Source organism: Aotus nancymaae, unplaced genomic scaffold (assembly GCF_030222135.1).
Source record: "Aotus nancymaae isolate 86718 unplaced genomic scaffold, 86718_ANA_hifiasm-v0.15.2.pri h1tg000011l, whole genome shotgun sequence".
Taxonomy (NCBI): domain Eukaryota; kingdom Metazoa; phylum Chordata; class Mammalia; order Primates; family Aotidae; genus Aotus; species Aotus nancymaae.
Window position 1 is genome coordinate 15,242,556 of NW_026988422.1, and position 19,419 is coordinate 15,261,974.

General features: G+C 41.4%; 1 protein-coding gene across 3 annotated transcripts in view; it reads right to left on the reverse strand.

Moving 5' to 3' along the window:
* Window positions 1–212: 212 nt before the first annotated feature.
* Window positions 213–19,419, reverse strand: part of DRD3 (dopamine receptor D3) — a 67,288-nt gene continuing 48,081 nt past the window's right edge. For 2 of the 3 annotated variants that reach the window (XM_012463902.2, XM_012463903.2), the window contains exons 5-8: window positions 17,741–17,883; window positions 10,071–10,267; window positions 3,030–3,312; window positions 1,281–1,541 (exon numbers count right to left, since the gene is read on the reverse strand). In XM_012463902.2, coding sequence (XP_012319325.1) covers window positions 1,345–1,541; window positions 3,030–3,312; window positions 10,071–10,267; window positions 17,741–17,883 — 820 coding nt within the window. In that variant the 3' untranslated portion in view covers window positions 1,281–1,344. Of the gene's footprint in view, window positions 1,542–3,029; window positions 3,313–10,070; window positions 10,268–17,740; window positions 17,884–19,419 lie in introns of all 3 variants that reach the window. The other variant, XM_012463904.2, reaches the window with a different exon arrangement.

The window sequence follows — 19,419 nt, forward strand, 5'->3', positions numbered from 1 at the left end:
TCAGAATCATCAATGTCCCTGTCTCCCACCTCCACACCTTGTCCCACTAGGTCTTCAGGGGCAATAACACACAGGGAGCTGTCATCTCCTATAACAGTGCCTTCTTCTGGAATACCTCCTGAAGGACCTGTCTGAGGCTGTTTTATAATTAACTTTTTAAAAATGAGTAGAAGTACACTCTAAAATAATGGTGAAAAATGTAGTATAGTAAATACATAAACCAGTAATGTAGTCATTTATTATTATTAATATTAAGTATTATGTACTGTACACGATTGTATACTTTTATATGACTGGCAGCATCATTTTGTTTATACTGGCATCACCACAAATATGTAAGTAATGCATTGAGCTATGATGTTGCAACAGCTAAGACATTAAACGAGAGGAATTCTTCAGCTCCGTTATTATCTTATGAGACCACCGTTGTACCTGTGGTCCACTGTTGCCCAAGATGTCATGATGTGGTCCACTACACTGGGTCCCTGTTAAGGAGAAATGAAGATGCTCTGGGTAGGAAAACTTGGTAGTGATATGAAATGCATATCTAAGGAATGTTCTGAACCATAAGGTTCAACAGTGAAACTACAATGGGATGTGTCGTTCCGTCTTCAAATAATATCCCCATCTTGAATGGCTCTGGAAATTGAGACTCTGAGATTGCCTTGAGAGAGTAAAGGAATGGAATCAAAATGTCTTCTCAGCTAAAGCTAAAATATAAGGGTAGCAAAGTTTGAAATGAAGTCCCCGTCCCAATGTGGGACAGTGTTTCTCTTGGGGTGAGAAATTCACCTCACCGAATGTAGCCCATCAGATTCTACAGAGGTAGAAGCACTGGCCTTGCCATTCCTATTTCCAGGTACAGTGAAGGAAAGAAATGACCGAGAGAAATGGGCCCGTGAAAGTACAAGGTTAGCCTGACAGTTAATTAGAGGTTTGAAGGAAGACAGACTGGCTGTTCTATGTGGTTTACTGGCTGGTTTCAAGGACCCCTGCAAGTTGAGAATGATGAGATCTGTTCATTTTTCCTTTAGTGTAATGAATCATGCCTCCGACGACAATTTTGCATGAGCCATGATTTATCAGCTTCTTTCTGAATTATTGCTTATCACTTGGGGGCTCCCTAATCATTTGAAGATTGTCAGAATGAAGTCAGATTTTAGCTGGGGAGGTAAAATGTTCTGTTTTGGAGGACACATTTGGTTATACCTGACAAGCAGGGACATCCTGGTTCCAGGAATCTTCTTCCTACCACAGGCCAGAGGACACTGCACAGTCTTTCTGAGTGGGCCAACAGCCTGGCAGCTAGACATAGGTACAAGGAGTGTTCCCTCCTCTGCTTCCTCAGCAAGACAGGATCTTGAAGAAGGCTTTCCGGAACTCGATATTGAAGGTGGTATAGATCACGGGGTTGAGGGCGCTATTCACATAGCCCAGCCATGTCGTGGCACTGTAAAGCTCTGGGGACACATGACATGTCTGGCAGTGGGCATTGAGAATATGGGTCAAGAAGAAGGGCAGCCAGCAGACAATGAAGGCCCCTAAGTTGCCAAAGAAGAGAGAAACTGGGTAAGGGATTTGCTTACTCCTTTTGTTATAACATAAGAACGACTCACAGTTGTCTACTTAATGCCAGCCACTAAGCTGGAAGTTTTACATACACGCTTACTTTTTTTTATAACAACCCTATGAAGTAGGTGTGATTAGCCAGACTTTTTTAGGTGAGAAAACTGCATGCTAATGCCTTTGATTCACTTTGGCCTTTGTTACTAAATCAGTTTTCTAGTGTGGTTGCTAGGTAGTTCTTTACTAATCTTTATTTTCTTTTTCAATTCAATTCAGACATTTATTTAATGTCTACCCATGCAAGACATGATCCTAGGCACTGATAGGGATGAAGACCTTAAAGATGGCACTGACACAGTTCCTGCTGTTGAGAAGATTACAGCTAGGAATTCTAATAAAGTCCCTGATATAGGAGAGAGTTGGGATTGTCAGTGACACTGAACAGGATGAACTGCCTTCACTAACTCTATAGCATACCTATGATTTATTAATTTTTAGTTTATTTAAATAAAGTTCAGGCCGGTCATGGTGGCTCATGCCTGTAATTCCAGCACTTTGGGAGGCCAAGGTGGGTGGGTCACCTGAGGTCAGGAGTTCAAGACCAGCCTGACCAACATGGTGAAACCCTGTCTCTACTAAAAATACAAAAACTAGCTGGGAGTGGTGGTGCATGCCTGTAATCCCAGCTACTTGAGAGGCTAAAGCAGGAGAATTGCTTGAACCTGGGAGGCAGAGGTTGCAGTGAGCCGAGATCATGCCATTGCCCTTCAGCCTGAGTGACAGAGTGAGACTCTGTCTCAAAAAATTAATAAATAAACAAAGTTTATATTTTATTACTATAAAAATTAGCCCTGATTCTGGCATGGTGTGGTGGCTCATACTTACAATGCCAGTTCTTTGGGAGGCTGAGATGGGAGGATTGCTTGATGCCATGAGTTTGAGACCAGCTTGGGCAACATAATGAGACCCTGTCACTATAAAAAACAAATAAAATTTTAAAAAATAGCTGGCCATGGGGGCACATGGCTGTAGTTCTTGCTACTTGGGAGACTCGAGCAGGAGGATTGCTTGAGCCCAGGAGTTCAAGGCTGCAGTGAGCTATGATTGTGCTACTGCACTCCAGCCTAGGCAACAGAGTCAGACCATGTCTCAAAAAAAAATCTACCTATCTTATTTGTTGTTTGATTTATGTGTTATAGCTCCATATAGTGGACAGCAAAATACAGCTTAGTTAAATAGCTTGTTCAGCTTCATAAATTTCAGCCTAGGTCTTTTGAATTTCCACCAGAGTTAGTATTTATACACAAATACTTTTCAATTATACTGTAAACATTTGATAAATATTACTGTCATTGAATTTCCAATTTCTGTCAAATGTGGCTACCTCAGCACCTTCTGCCAGCTCTACTTCACTTAACACAACCTAACGCAGCCCAACCCAATGCAAGTCAACTCAAACTTACCAAGCACAATGGCCACCATCTGGGTTGCCTTCTTCTCCCGAAGTGGCACTCCCCGAGGTTGCAGGGGTCCCAGCTTCAAAGATGTTGATAATCTGCCATTGCTGAGTTTTCGAACCTCTAAGCTGAGCTTGGGCGCTATGGTGGGACTCAGGGAGTTTTGAGTCCTCTCCTCTCTTTTCAACTCTCCTCGTCTTTCTTGGAAGCCTGGTCCACCCAAGGCAGTGTCTTGGCAGATGCTGTAATAGCGCTTCAGCTCCAGATGTGCCCGGTCAGGAGAGAGGGTCTGCAGGTGCGACAAGAGGGGATCCTGACATTTCTGGGAATATCGTTTATCTTCTGAATGTTCCTGAAAGGGCAAGAGAATCCAAAGAAGAGGGGAACATAATTGTGGGAATCCTACAAAGGGAACATCTGAGGGAGTGGTAGGACCATGGGAAGATAAGGAAAATAAAATTTGCTTTAGACTTTACAAATAAAAAGCACCCATCATATCATCAGAGTGAACAGGCAACCTACAGAATGGGAGAACATTTTTGCAATCTATCCATCTGACAAAGGTCTAATATCCGGAATCTACAAGGAACTTAAACAAATTTACAAGAAAAAAACAGTCCCATCAAAAAGTAGGTGAAGGATATGAACAGATTTCTCAAAAGAAGACATTTATGCAGCCAACAAACATATGAAAAAAAGCTCATCATCACTGGTCATTAGAGAAATGCAAATCCAAACCACAATGAGATACCACCTCACACCAGTTAGAATGACGATCATTAAAAAGTCTGGAAACAACAGACTGGAAACATCCTGCTGGTGAGGATGCGGAGAAATAGGAACACTTTTACGCTGTTGGGGGCAGTGTAAATTAGTTCAACCATTGTGGAAGGCAGTGTGGTGATTTCTCAAAGATCTAGAACCAGAAATACCACTTGACTCAGCAATCCCGTTACTGGGTATATACCCAGAGAATTATAAATCATTCTACTATAAAGATACATGCGCATGTATGTTTATTGCAGCACTATTTACAATGGCAAAGACTTGGAACCAACCCAAATGCCCATAAGTGATAGACTGGATAAAGAAAATGTGGCACATATACACCATGGAATACTATGCAGCCATAAAAGAGAATGAGTTCATGTCCTTTGCAGGGACATGGATGAAGTTGGAAACCATCATCCTCAGCAAACTAATACAGGACAGAAAACCAAACACCACAGTTCTCACTCATAAGTGGGAGCTGACTAATGAGAACACATGGACACAGGGAGGGGAACATCACACACTGGTGACTGTCAGGGGGTGGGGGGCAAGGGGAGGGATAGCATTAGGACAAACACCTAATGCATGCGGAGCTTAAAACCTAGATGACAGGTTGATAGGTTCAGCAAACCACCATGGCACATGTATACCTATGGAACAAACCTGCACTTTCAGCACATATATCCCAGAGCTTAAAGTAAAATAAACAAACAAACAAATAAATAAATAAATCAGCACCCACCACATATAGAACATTTGATAATCACAACAACCCTTTGAGCAGGGTGGCATAGAATCGTAGTCTGGCCTTTTCGAGTTAGAATGACCTGGTGATACACAGAAACACATTAAGTGACACCACTATGACATAAGCCCCAAAATGTGGAGTGTGGGAAACTCCACAAAACAAATGACTCATTATTTTTTTCAACAAATAAATTTTAACAACAACATGACAGTACTTACCAGTTGCAAAATATGTGCCTTATTTGAATTTTGATTCAAACAAACCAACTGTAAATAAAATTTACAAGACAATTGGGGAAATTTGAACATCGATTGGATATTTAATAATATTAGAGAACTATAATTAATTTTTTAGGGTGATATGGTATAGTGGTTACAGTTTGTATTCTTTAGAGGATCTTGTAGAAATATTTTGGGTTGAAATAATATGGTGTTTAGGATTTGCTTCATAGCAGTCCAGTGGGGATGTGTGAATGTAGGTTGGATTATAGATGAAATAAGATTGGCCACAAGTTGATCACGACTAAGGCTGCCTGATGGCGACTAGGGGGGTTGTTATATTTGTCTTTCTGCTTTTTTATTTTTGAAAACTTCCATAATAGAAAGTTAAAAAAAAAAAGAAAACCCAGGATTTTTTCTTCTCAGCTTTCTTACTTAGTAGATGTATCTTTAGTCAAGTTAATTTAGTATCTCTGAGCTTCATTTGTAAAACAGAAAAGAAATAGGGAGAAATGGATTTGGGATGAGTAGCTTCTGAAAATGGAAAACTGAAATATGTGAATTTTTCTGGTAGGGAGAGGGAAATGTGTGTGTCCCTAACATGAACTTCTTTTCATGTTTGAAGAATCAGACCCTTGTGTCAGTCTTGAACAGGAGGCAGAACTTAACTCCCCAACTCCTATTAGTGATGCCGTAAAAGCCAGATACTCACTTCACACCTCCATCCCCATGCAGCCAAAGCTCAGGCACATGCACCAAGCCCAGTCAACTGCGGATTCACACCTGGAACTTGTGAAGCAGGGAGATTTCAGAACTCCATTAGCAGTGGTGACATTCAATGTCCAGTGTCCTAGGTCTTTGGACCAGATTATTTCTTAGGCATGAATAGCATCTTTCTGAAGCTGTTTTTCAGCCTTCTCATTGAGCCTGTGAGCCACCTAACAGCTTTCCAGTAACTTTGTTTTCTACATAAGTTAGTGTCAGCAACCAAAACCCCTCACTTTAGTTTTCTTAATTCAAGGAAGCAGTCTTCTAGACACACAGAGGTGGCACATTGTACATACTCAGAATGAATGAATGAGTGCAAGGGGTCTTCAGGATGATTTAGTGTTATTTATTTATTTATTTATTATTTTTAGCAGAAACGATGTCTATGTTGGCTAGACTGGTCTTGAACTCCTGGGCTCAAGTGATCCTCCTGTCTTGGCCTCCCAAAGGGTTGGGATTACAGGTGTGAGCCACCATATCCAGCCAATTTAGGGGTTTTTTTGAGACAGAGTCTCACTCTGTCACCCAGACTGCAGTGCAGTGGCATGATCTCGGCTCATTGCAATCTCCGCCCCCCAGGTTCAGGCAATTTTCCTGCCTCAGCCTCCTGAGTAGCTGGGATTACAGACACCCACCACCATGCCCAGGTAATTTTTGTATTTTTAGTAGAGATGGGGTTTCACTATTTTGGCCAGGCTGATCTTGAACTCCTGACCTCAAGTGATCTGCCCACCTCAGCCTCCCAAAGTGCTGGGATTACAAGGATTAGCCACTATGCTTGGCCTAGGGTTTTTTAAAAAACTGTATTCTTAGGAATTCTAGAATAATACACATTTTTTCTTTAAGATTTTAAATTCATATATAATAATTGTACATATTTATGGGGTAAATGCAATATTTTGATACATGCACACAATGTGAAATTATCAAATCAGGCTAGTCACCACTTCAAATAATGGTCATTTCTTTGTGTTGGGAACATTTCAAATCTTTTCTTCTAGGCATTCTGAAATACACAATAAACTGCTGTTAAGTATAGTCACCCTACTGTGCAATTAGATGCTAGAATTTCTTCCTTGTATGTTTGTACCTATAAGTCTACCTCTCTTCCTTGTCCCCTTCCCCATCTCCTTCCTAGCGTCTGGTAATCATGAATCTACTCTCTATTTTCACAATACCCACTTTTTTAGCTCCCATATATGATTGAGAACATGTGGTATTTGTCTTTCTATGTCTGGCTTATTTCACTTAATATGACTTCAAGTTAAGAGAATATATATTAAATTTTTGGGCTTTTATTTTGATGGAATTTTCTAATAATTAAAATAAGTATATTTTGTTTTACTTACAACCAAGATTAAATTTATAATTAAACTGGCACCTACCAATCTTCTTAGAGTGACAATATTTGATTCTAATGCATTATTTCTAAAACTAGGGGATGGGAAACAAATTATTGGGATTGCCTATGAAATCTCATATTTAGCTAGGTGTAGTGGATGAGATGAGAGGATTGCTTGAGCCCAAGAGTTCAAGGCTGCAGTGAGCTGTGATCACACCACTGTACTCCAGCCTGGGGAACAGAGTGAGACTCTGTCTCAAAAAAAAAAAAAAAAAAAAAAAAAAAAAAAAAAAAAAATCTCATATTTGAAAACGTTGATCTAGTATACCCTGTTCCCATTGTACAGATACGGAAATTCAGTCCTATAGGAGAAAAATGATTTTTCCAAGATTATACATTGGTGAGTGCACTTTTCAGCTCTGTCTGCAAACCCTCATCACTACTTCCATGACTGACATGAGGAAACACTGGATTCCTGTGGGTCTGGCTAGCAGAGCCCTCCACTCCCAGATGGCAGAACAGAATCTAATTCTCCACACTGCTGGAAATGCCAGCCTCTTGAATCTCCGATGTCTCTCTTGTGTTCAATATTTTTCCCCCTTTTGACCTTGAAGCCTCCTCAGACCTTGGATCAGCCACAGGGAAGTTTGAACTGCATAGCTATTATCATTTAAAGCACTTATCTCTATTTGCTGCAGCAGGCCTGGGTAAAAAGTGGTTAACTATACTAAGATTGAAGAAAGCTCAGACCTTTATTATTACAAATTTTTGAAGTTTTATTTCTAATGTGGAATTCATAGAAAGGAATACTGTTCTTATATTTACACCTCCAGACTCCATTCTGCACTCTGCTAGCTGGGTGAGGGAGGGCTGGCTTGAACTGGAAAAACAATGCTCATGGTAACCATGAAATTGTCTTGGTTTTTCCCACATTCAGTGGTAAATATGGCACTTGAAATTCTCCTTTCTCTACCTGGTTTTTGCTCTGCCGATGTGTGTTTCCTTGACGTCTGTTTTCTCCAATGCAGGTGGCCTTGGATAGCATTGTGGAAGAGTCACTGGCTCCAGTCACTAAGGTCAAGCCCAATAGTCATATGCTTTCTGAATATCATCTGATGAATTCTGGTCTGCAGCTTAAATTAGGCAGAATTTCAGACCTTATCTTAAAGATATATGTGTGAGAATCAAGGCAAGATTTCCTTCTGGGGTGAGAGTAGAATCAAGATAAGCCAATATTGTGGGAAAAGTTCTCTTATTCTTTTTCTGTGATCAAAGACATGGCCCATTTACCATTTTTCCTGTGGCATCTGATGGAAATCGGGCCCTGACTGAAAGCTGCTGAATGAGGTGCAGTTGCAGACAAGAAGACTATAGAGTGGGTTGAAGGAGGAACAGTCAGTTGTGGGTCAAGCCATGCCATATGTAGCCATGTGACACAATCATATTTGAATGTAATATTTTCACATCCTCAGCCTTGGGTCTTGATCTCCTCTTTCATGAGGATTAATAGTCTTGTTTTACTCAAGCCTTGGGACTGACCTTCATTCCTACTTTTGACATCATCAAAGACCTTAAGAGGTCATCAAAGATTATCTATGTCATCAGGCAAGGCACGATGGCTTAAGCCTGTAATCCAAGCAGTTTGAGAGGTTGAGGTGGGCAGATCATTTGAGGCCAGGAGTTAGAGACAAGCCTAGCCAATGTGTCAAAACCCCATCTCTAATAAAAATTAGCTGGGTGTGTTGGTGGGAACCTGTACTCCCAGCTACTCAGGAGGCTGAGGCATGACAATCTCTAGAACCCAAGAGACAGAAGCTACAGTGAGCTGAGATTGTGCCACTGTACTCCAGTCTGAGTGACAGAGTGAGATTCTGTCTCAAAAAGAAAGAAAGAAAGAAAGATTTTAGGTCATCAAATATTAACCTAGACACTCAAATTGGATCTGCCTTCAAGATGAAACTCAATCCTTACTCTGTCTATGGAGCCCTTTTCTGAGTGTATTAGTCCGTTTTTATGCTGCTTATAAAAGACATGCCTGAGACTGGGTAATTTATAAAGAAAAAGAGGTTTAATGGATTCACAGTTTCACGTGGCTGGGGAGGCCTCATAATTATGGTGGAAGGTGAAAGGCATGTCTTACATGGCAGCAGACAAGAGAAAATTTGTGCAGGGAAACTCTCCCTCATAAAACTATCAGACCTCATGAGACTTATTCACTATCATGAGAACAGCACAGGAAAGATACACTCCCATCATTCAATTACCTCCCACTGGGTCCCTCCCATAACATGTGGGAATTGTGGGAGCTACAATTCAAGATGAGATTTGGGTGGGGACACAGCCAAACCGTATCACTGAGCATATTGGTTTTTATCTTCTATAACCTCCCTAGCACTTCATAACTGAGTGCTTAATTGTCATCACCTCACATTTGGCAAACATCCTATTCAGCTCTGGGCTGTTCATTAACTTTTAGTGGAGGGGTGCTTTATTTGCTTGTCTAGATTCTAAGCTCCATGAAGGCAGAGGCTGTTTAATGTTAACCACTGTCCCTTCCCTAGTAGATTTCAAGTGATCAGTATATATTCATTCATGCTTCAAGTACATCATTGAAAACTACTATGTGCCAGGCACTAGGGTAAGTGGAATTTAAAGCACTAGCAATTGGAAGATCATTGCAGAGGCAATGACATTTCTTTTCAGAGCCTGGAAAGATCCAATAAAATGCTTTATTAGTATTCTATCCCACCAGCTGGTTAGTTCCTTGGCACAGGGGCAGATCCAGTAAGGAAAAAAGGTTTTGATGGGCCCCAGTGATTCTTGGGATGAGTGGTTTGGACAAAGTCAGTTCTGGGAACCCACCAGTGGTGCAGGGTACCAACTGCTGCACTTAAACTTCAAACCCTGTGGGACATCTGAACTGTTCCCCATTTGGGAAAAATGAAACACTTTGAAGGGAAGCAGAACAAGCCCAGGAGCTATCCGATCATCTTGCCAGGTAAGGTAGGCTCTAGAGACAACTGTCAATGTTCTCTTGAGATTGTATTTCCTACCTTCAAAGCACAGCCAGTATTAGCAGATTCCAAAGTGGGTGTCAGATTTGTGTCTCTAATGTAGCTAAATGGCAAAATCGTGCTCTGCTGGTTGGAAGGTCAGCAGATTGGGTGTTGTCTTCCCTCTACCCCATCCAAGATGCTTACTTGTTGGGGGAAGCCAGGCCTGACACTGATGCACTGACTGTTCTGTCGAGTGAGGAGCCGTTTCCGTCTCCTTTGTTTCAACACCACATAGATTCTGGCATAGACAAGCACAGTCACTCCAAAGGGCAGGTAGAAGGACACCACTGAAGAGTAGATGACAAAATCTGGGTTGGAAATGGAGCAGACAGTGGGGTCACCTGTGGATGAGAAGAGGGAAGACAAAGCAGTTAGCAAGTATCAGAACTCATTAGGGAGCATAAAACATGGCCCCATGTCATGTGTGGTGCACAGGGGGTGGGGAGGATGCAGTCTCAGACACCTACACTCTCAGGTCCTTGAGGGTAGAAGGTCTAATTCACCTTTGCGTTTCTCATAGTTTGCTTAAAAAGAAAATATTTTAATAAAGATAGCATGTTGGAATAAAAGTGACTTCTATTATTTCTTAAAAAGCATACATTTTACAGGACTTTTTTTTTAAGTCTTTCTCTTATTACACCTTAAAAAAATAACAGACCGGCCAGGTGTGGTGGCTCATGCCTGTAATGCCAACACTTTGGGAGGCTGAGGTGGGTGGATCATGAGGTCAGGAGGTCAAGACCATCCTGGCCAACATGGTGAAACCCCATCTCTATTAAAAATACAAAAACTAGCTGGGCATGGTGGCACGTGCCTGTGGTCCCAGCTACTTGAGAGACTGAGGCAGGAGAGTCACTTCAGAAGATAGAGGTTGCAGTGAGCTGAGATCGTGCCACTGGACTCCAGCCTGGGCGACAGAGAGAGACTCCATCTCAAAAAAGAAAGAAGAAAGAAGAAAAGAAAGAAAGAAAGAAGGAAGGAAGGAAGAAAGAAAGAAAATTTACCAACAATCATATACCAGACACTGGAGGCTGCAACGATGAATGAGACACCATGTCTGCTCTCAAGGGAGCAAACAGTCTAGATAGACAGATGATCCCTTTCATAGGATATCCTAAGTGTCACACAGATGCATGCAACCTGGGAGGCTGGAGAGGCTCCCAGAAGGGATACAGCCCCCAGAAAAGGGCCTGCTGGTGTGGAGGCATTTGAGAATTGTTGGAATGCAATGAAAGGAAGAAGCCTTGTTTGCTGAGAATGCTAGTTTTCCAATTCTGAATCTGGAATTGAGGGCAGGTGGTGGCTGAATGTAAGACAGGGATTTGATTTTTCAGGGAATCCCAGCACTGGCCAGAGGCGAGATGGGAAAAAGGCAGGTAATGATATTGTGACATGGAGAATGTGCATTTAGAAGTGCTCAGCATGTGCTATCCTGAAATGTTCCTGCCACTTCTCCTTGGGAGGTCCCTGTAGCTTTACCTTCTTCATAGCAGATTTTGAGATTCTTCCAAGGCCCAAGATAGGGCCTGAAACTTGCCCCATCTTGAAAAAGAAAAGAAAAGAAAAGCAAACCAATATCTGCCAGGCAATGAGCCAAGAGTTTTGTACACCTTATCCTACCTAATAATTATGGCAACATTATATGAGGCAGGTGCCATTACTGTCTCTCTTCTCAGATGAGCAGATTAAAGCTCAGAGAGGTTCAGTAAGTAGCCCAGGGCTGCACCTGAAAAATATGTTCCTGCAGCCAGTTTTATCCCCAAGCCAATGTTCTTTCTGTAATTTTAACTTCCCATCCCCCTTTACTATTGTGATGTGGAACATTTGTGCTTCATCCAGCACTGTCAGCGACAACTGTTGGTACACCTGGCCAATCTTCATAAAGCGTTGGGGATTCTCCAACCCCAAATCTAGCCTTGGAAGATGAAGCCTCAGGTGTGAGCTGGTGGGGAGAAGGCAGTGGCCATGTAAGCCCCTTATTCTGCTTCTTGGTCTTCTGAGGGAGGTGGAAGGCAGACAGCTCTAAGTGTAGGATTCAGGTCTACTATTTATTAACTGTGTGATCTTGGGCACGTTTCTTAAATATGTGAAGCCTCAGTTTTATTACCTGTAAAGAAAAAGGATAGAAGTATTATATAGTAGTTGTGAGAATTAATGAGAATAAATGGTAGCTATTATTAATGTTTATTTATGATTACTATTTATTATTTCTCTCCCCTGAGCTTTTTGACCTGAAAAGGGAAGGTATCATTTGGAGAGAAACTTACAGGAAACAATATTTGTGAGAGAAGGAAGAGAATAATAGCTAATAACTAAAATGAAAAAAGTGGTCAGTTATGCATTTTAATGACAACTTTGCCACTAGAATCTTTACAAGCTACTCCTAAATTCTCTGATTCTCTGAAGGGGGGTAAAATTCAGGTAAATTTCATGTTGTCTCACCGAAGCCTGTGTCATCATCTCTTAGGAAATGGCTCATAAGGCTCGGCATAGTTCACCAAATTGGCTTCTTCTGGTATTCGGGGGTGATGGAGTTGGGGAGAGGGATGAGTGGCAGAGGGTGGCCTTTCGGAATCTCTAGGGAGCCATGTTGGCGGTGATCTGCCCCTTCTCTGAAGTCAGTTCTGTTGTCAGCATCTGACTATGGTTTTAAATCCTGCCCATGATCAGGAGGCGTCTTGCATGTCTCGTGTGTGAGAAGAGACCAGCGGGGCGGCACTCCCCATCTTGTTGCCATCCTTGGTGTCCTGGGTATTCCCTGTTGGTCCTTTTACCTCATTTTCTACCCTTTTCCTACCCTTCTGGGTTCTGGGAGGCTGACTTCTAAATTTTATATATGAGCTACCTCTTTTAAAAGCGAGGGTCAGAAGGGGGTATGATATACTTCTCTTTGTGTAAAAATGAATACACATACATGTACATACACATATATGTGTATGACATGCACACTTGTTGCAAACATTATCTTGCAATAATATTAATGTTTGTTTCGGGGGGGATGGGAGAATTTAGTAATCTGGGGTAGAAGGGAGACTTACATATAAGTATGTATGTATCTCATGATACCTTATGACTGTTTTATGTGCAAGCATTTATTTCTCCATTAAAAATATTGAAAGAGAGAGTTGAGAGGGCATATAGCTATTTCAGGGTTCCTAGTCAATGAAGGCTTTCACGTATAATCACAGAATCTGCACTGCCATCCCTTCCTTCCTCCCCTAAGTAAACTGCTTCCCTTCCTTAGGTCAAGCATTGCAGCCTCTTCCAGAATGTCCCCACTGCAGGCAGAGTGACACTGGAGGTGGGTGGCCAATGAGTGGGGCCTGCCCCAGTCCCCAGCAGGCCTGGCCCTGGGTGTGTGTGTCCTGTTGGCAGGGCAGAGTGATGCACCACACAGCAGCAGTTCTGAAATCTTCTCTGCTGAGTACCAGAGAGGTGAGGAAGACAGTAAGGCCCCCCTCAGAAGCTGACACTTCCCCAGAAGATGAGGTACCTTACTTTGATGATTTAACTGCAAGAGTGTTGTTTTGTTAGCACAATAATTTTTGAGCAAATGCAAAAATAATAAATGAAAATGAGCAAAATGTACAAATGAGCATTTTATATAAACACATGCGCACTCACTGACCAGAGGATAATGGAGAAGGCCTGTCCCGGGGGAGGGGAGGTTACTGCTCCTCTGAGATTAGAGATGCTTCTCCCAACTAATGTCAACATTTCAGGAAGAAAGGATGATGATGAAGAGTCATCTATTTACTCATTCAACAAAACTTTATGGAGTACCTACTATGTGTAAAGCACTGTGCTGGGTGAAAAAGATGAAGGCATCTAAGAGGCTTTTGCGGGCTGTCTTGGGAAACAGCCCCACAATGATGTGAACAGCTTGGCTCAGAGCAGGTTTACCTGAAAGATTCATGAACTTCAAACTCACTGACAGATTTGACCCCCACTTGATTCCAAAGACATGCGGTGCCAATGAATTTGATTTTAGGATGAGCCTATCATCCTTTTAACTTTGTGCTTCTATTATTCTTTCAACTTTCTGTGCAACCAAGCTCCCCCTCCCCCAACCTAGCTCCAGTGCTCTGAAAACTGGGTGAGATGTTCTATTGATGAAATCAAATAAATAGCCCTCCTCCATTTCCTTCTCTCAAAGGAAAATCAAGCCAGCTGATAGAGTTTTCTTAACTTTAACTTTCTCCTCCCTTAAAGGTTTCTTGAACCCTTATCACCAGCTTATTCATTCTTTGCTTGTTCAATCTAGATTTTTAAAAATGACACAATAGCTTTCTGATTTAGCAGGAATTTAAATACTAGTTATTTTTCTTATCTATGCAATGAAAAGATTGGGCTGCTCATTCAGGGATCCTCAGAGTTTCCTTTAGCACCAGCACACCACGCTCTGCTGCATCAGGGTCTGTTGACGATGTGATATTTGCCTAGACTGCTGGGCCTCTGCTGGAAGTTAAGGCAATCCTGGCCAGGAACTCTCTGACCCAAGACCCTGCCTCATATTGACCTTTCATCAGAGAACGGGAGCAACTCCAAGTTGGAAGAGGCTGAAGTTCAACTTTTCTGTATCTTATGTTCTCTTAATTCACAACTGCATGTGGCAGCCCATGACATTAAAAGGAGAGCTCTGCCAGAAAGTTCTTTTCTTGTGTTGCACTTATTAGTGAAAGTCCAGCTGCTTCCAATATCAGGTGTTATTGGCAGGATCCTGCTGTCTCCCCCTTGATTTTCCACAGAAGGAGTAGAAAAAATGACTGAGAGGAATCCTTTATATTGGGCTTTCAAATGAACTTGGGAACTTCCTTATAGATGAGAGAGTTGCTGCAGGAACCCACATCTATCAAGATAATGAAGCTGTACAGTGAAGGTCAGCTTGACGCAGAGGAGGACAGCTGGGCCTGAGTTTTGCTTACTAAGTCCCCTAACTGTCCTAGGAAGAGGCGACTGATCTCTAAGACTATCAGCAAAACTCTTACAGCTGCAGATGCATAGTTAAATTTTGATGCATAAACTTTTCCAATAAATAATAACAACTATAGCACCAGCTAATATCTACTGAGCTCTCACAATGGAACCTGATACTTTGACACAATATATGAATAATTGGAGGGCTTGCTAGAGGGCTATTAATAAACTTAAAAGTAAAAGAGAGAGAGAGACCGTGAGAGACAAGAGAGAAGTGAGAGCGCCCATGCTAAGTCACAGGCCTCTTCTGCCTTCTCAATCCTATATTTGAACATCCTTTTGAAAAAAATTTTCCTGAATTTTATTTCTGGAACAATAATGATGTCACTGGTGGCAACAACACTGGAATGAGTTGTTCATCATTCTTCTTCATTCTGGACGTCGACATTCATCGAGAACTTGGTCTAATGTCAGACTTTGAGACTGTTTCAATTGTCTCCAGTGTGATGTGTCTGTGAGAGTGAATAAGACCGCCTCCACCAAGAGTGAGGCAGGGGAACCACAGCCAGCCCAGCAGATGCTGGCGGGAATTTGCTGTTGGCTAGCGGGTAAACAGTGCCTGGTCTAGCAGTGGTGAGTTCCCCACACTAGAAATTCTAAGAATGCATTTTCATATAGAAACAAACTTACAGAAGGTGACTTAGCTATCAGACTAACCTATAAAGCACATTTAGCATTCACCAGAAATGTATTTTAGTGCCACAGAGTCAGCCTCTGTAGCCATGTTAAGGGATGTTGCTTTGAGCTGCACAGTGTGCCCATGTGCACACGTGTTTGCATGTATAAAGTGTCACTCAGTTAAAATAACAAAGTAATGAATGGTAAACAGTAATGCAAAGATAACACCACCATATTTTGGGAACAGCCTGGGTTAACCAGGCAAATATTTGTTGATAAGTTGAATAGTTACCCTTTACTGTGGCAGAGAGACAAGCTGGCCTTGAGTAGGCAGCAAGTGCTTGGCATATTTACATATGTTATGCCAATTTAATCTTCATTTAATTGCAAAAATCTCTATGAAGAAGGTAGAGTGGAGTTACATGTAGGCTTAGATTCTAAGGTCAATAAATAAAGTGAAAATTATATAGACTCCAAATTTGCTTTGAAAATCTGAATCACATACGAAGATATACATGTTTTATTACAACCCTGAAGAGTAATAAGTTGTATGATACATATAGTAATAGGTCATATAGTATAGGGCTCCTATGGAATATAATTTTAGAGATAAAGTTGCTGGGCTTATTTGTAGAGGGTCAAATATAAAAATAAATATTAAAATGTCTTAACTAAATATGTAGATCGAGTCCACGTATTTTAATTTGCTCAAGTATATGCTCCACTGTAATTTTATCCCACATTTACCAATGAGGAAACCGAACTCAGAGAAGTTAAGTAACTTGTTTAGGAGAGACAGCTAGCAAATCTGGACTTTGGTTTAGAGTTTGGACTTAGATTTTACTGACTCCAAAGCCTATACCTATCTTCCTAAATGTATTTTGACTTCTAAGTCATTGTCCAGCAAATGACACTTGGAAGATTACTTAAAGTTAGGATTTGCCTGTATTTATACATAATATGTTAGACATAATATCTGCATACACACAAGCATGTGGCTATGTGACTAGTACATATATACTAGAAATTTACAAACCTGGAATATAGGCATTGAATGAAATCAATTCAAATGGACAAAATAAGAAATCCAGATGACCACTGGAACACTAATCAAGCAGTTTTCTCTTAGCACTCAGTGTATATTGTCAATACCCAACACGTTACTATGTGTGTTAATATCTTTCATTTGACACATGAAATTACTGAGGCTGACTGAGTGCAGTGGTTCACACTTGTAATCCAGCACTTTGGGAAGCTGAGGTGGGCCGATCACTTGAGATAAGGAGTTTGAGACCAGTCTGGCCAACGTGATGAAACCCTGTCTCTATCAAAAACACAAAGATTAGTTGGAGGTGGTGGCAGATCCCTATAATCCCAGCTACCAGGGAGGCTGAGGCAGGAGAATCGCTTGAACCCGGGAGGTGGAGGTTGCAGTGAGCTGAGATCATGCCATTGCACTTCAGTCTGGGCAACAGAACAAGACTCGGTCTCAAAAAAAAGAAAAAAAGAAAAAAAAATTACTGAGGCTAAAAGATGGACATGGTACAAACATAGAAGGCACTGATTCATCTGAGGTATTGATGTCCTATGCTTAAAATTCTGAGAATTTCAGATATATACATTATCCATCTATTCATCCATTTATCCATCCATCCATCCACCCATCCTGTAGATGTACCATGTACCAACCATCATATCCAGAATTTTTATATTAAAAATAGAAAATACACATTCCAGCAATTTGCAAATCTATACTGCTTAGTTTTAAAGTATCAGAAATTATTCTTATTGAGTAAAAAGTTAGAAATATATATCCTACTATAAGACTTTTATAACGTGTTATTTTGCATTATAGGTCTGTTATGAATTGTTATCTTTTCATTAGCAGAACTTGCCTGAATTATTAATATGTATCTTGGTTTTTTCAACTGGTACATTTCTGCAAATGAATACAATGACATTTTTTTGAAATAAAGATGAGCCAGACTTTTCATTAATTGGGGCAGAACTTTACCCCCTGTGCCAATAATTGATGAAGTTTTGTTTATATTTTATTTATAACCAACAAAGGCCAAAGCTTTGCATTCTCTGGCATTCTCCTTTAATTGCAAGTATGCTGACCTGGGGTCAGAAATTTCAGGGCTGAGCACAACTCACAGCCAGACATTCAGGTGTGCTGTGAATCGTACGGATGCTAGAAGTGAAGCCATCATCATTACCTGTGGTATTGAAGCCAAACAGGAGAGGGCAGGACACAGCAAAGGCCAGTACCCAGACGGCCGTGATCATGAGGGCCACGCGCCGACAGGAGCTCTGTCCCGTGCCATGCTGGTAGTGAACAGGCATGACCACTGCGGTGTACCTGAAAAAGCAAGGGGACAGGGGATAGGTATGGTGAGATGGAATGGGGTACGGGGTACTTCTCTTTGTTTTTTTTTTTTTTTTGAGACAGGGTCTCACTCCGTTACCCAGGCCGAAGTGCAACGGTGTGATCACTGTTCACTGCAATTCAACTCCTGGGATCAGAGCCTCCTACCTCAGCTTCCCGAGTATCTAGGATTATATGCCTGTGCCACCACGCCTGGCTAATTATTTTATTTTAGTTTATTTTATTTGTAGAGATAGGGTCTTACTTTGTTGCCCAGGCTGGTCTCAAACTCTCGGGCTCAAGCGACTCTCTGGTCTCCACCTCCCAAAATGTTGGGATTACAGGCATGAGCCACCAAGTCTAGTGAGGGGAACTTTTCAAAAGACCGGATGAAAGAAGTTAGTAGAGAAATAATCAGGTCAATCGGCATGAGAAATATAATTTAGCTAGAGGAAGAGAGAAAAGCAGAAAGGTTGAGATAAGATAAATGAAGAACTTATTGAGGGAGATGAACAGAGAAAGAGAAAAATAAAAAGGTTAACACAGCGCCGTTGCGTTGCTGGAGAGCTTCTCTCCCGGCTCTGCCTGATCGCCCAGCATAACCGGCCCTACCGTCACACACCCTTCACTCTCAACACTCTGGGTGCTGGTCTGTGTGTCTTCACCGTCTCCCGCAGGTTTTCAGGCAATGATGGAACAGTACCCAAAGAGGATGTTTACCCTCTGCTGTGTCCTAATACAAATTATAACCTTCATGGTGACAGCTCCTCTAAGCAGTAGATGTTTTAAAAATATAAATGAGAAATGTCCAATGGAGGCTTATTTTAAAATCCAGTTTTCATTCTTTTTCATGATCAAAGCCCAGTTCCTTACTATGATTGGAACAACCACTGTGGTTGTGGCTTTTTTTGTGACAATTCCTCACATGCATTTCCAGCTGCCCATCAGACTTAGCTGGACGACAGTCATCTCAAACTCAAGATGTCTAAAACAGATCTCCCCAACTCCCCAAACCTCTTAGTCTGATTCCATGTTATGCCTTTCTTCAAGACATCCAGACCCAATACTTAGACCTTTTGACTCTCTCTGGATCCTTTCATATAATTTGTTCACTTATTTATTTAACCTTTATTCAATATTTGTTGAGTCTCAATTATATGCCAGGCCCAATTCCAGATATTCAGAGGTGTGCAAAAGACACATTGTCCCTATTCTCTTTGAGCTTAGAGTAGAGTGGAGTGAATGGACAATAAAAAAGGAAACAAATATATTAATATAAAATGAAGAGTATCATGAAAGAAATAAGCTGGGTGAAGTGTTAGAGAACCAGAGAGGAGGTAAAACTAACACAGAGTGGGCAGGGAAGTGAGTGGCACGAGAGAGGGCCAGCCATGAGGTCAGATGGGGGAGGAACATTCCAGGTCCTGTAAATTTATCCATTGTATAGCTTCCCTATTTATTTATCCATCTATCCCTTTCCTGCTACCTGATTTCTGTAATGGCTACAGTCTCCTCGTTGAGCTCCTGCTG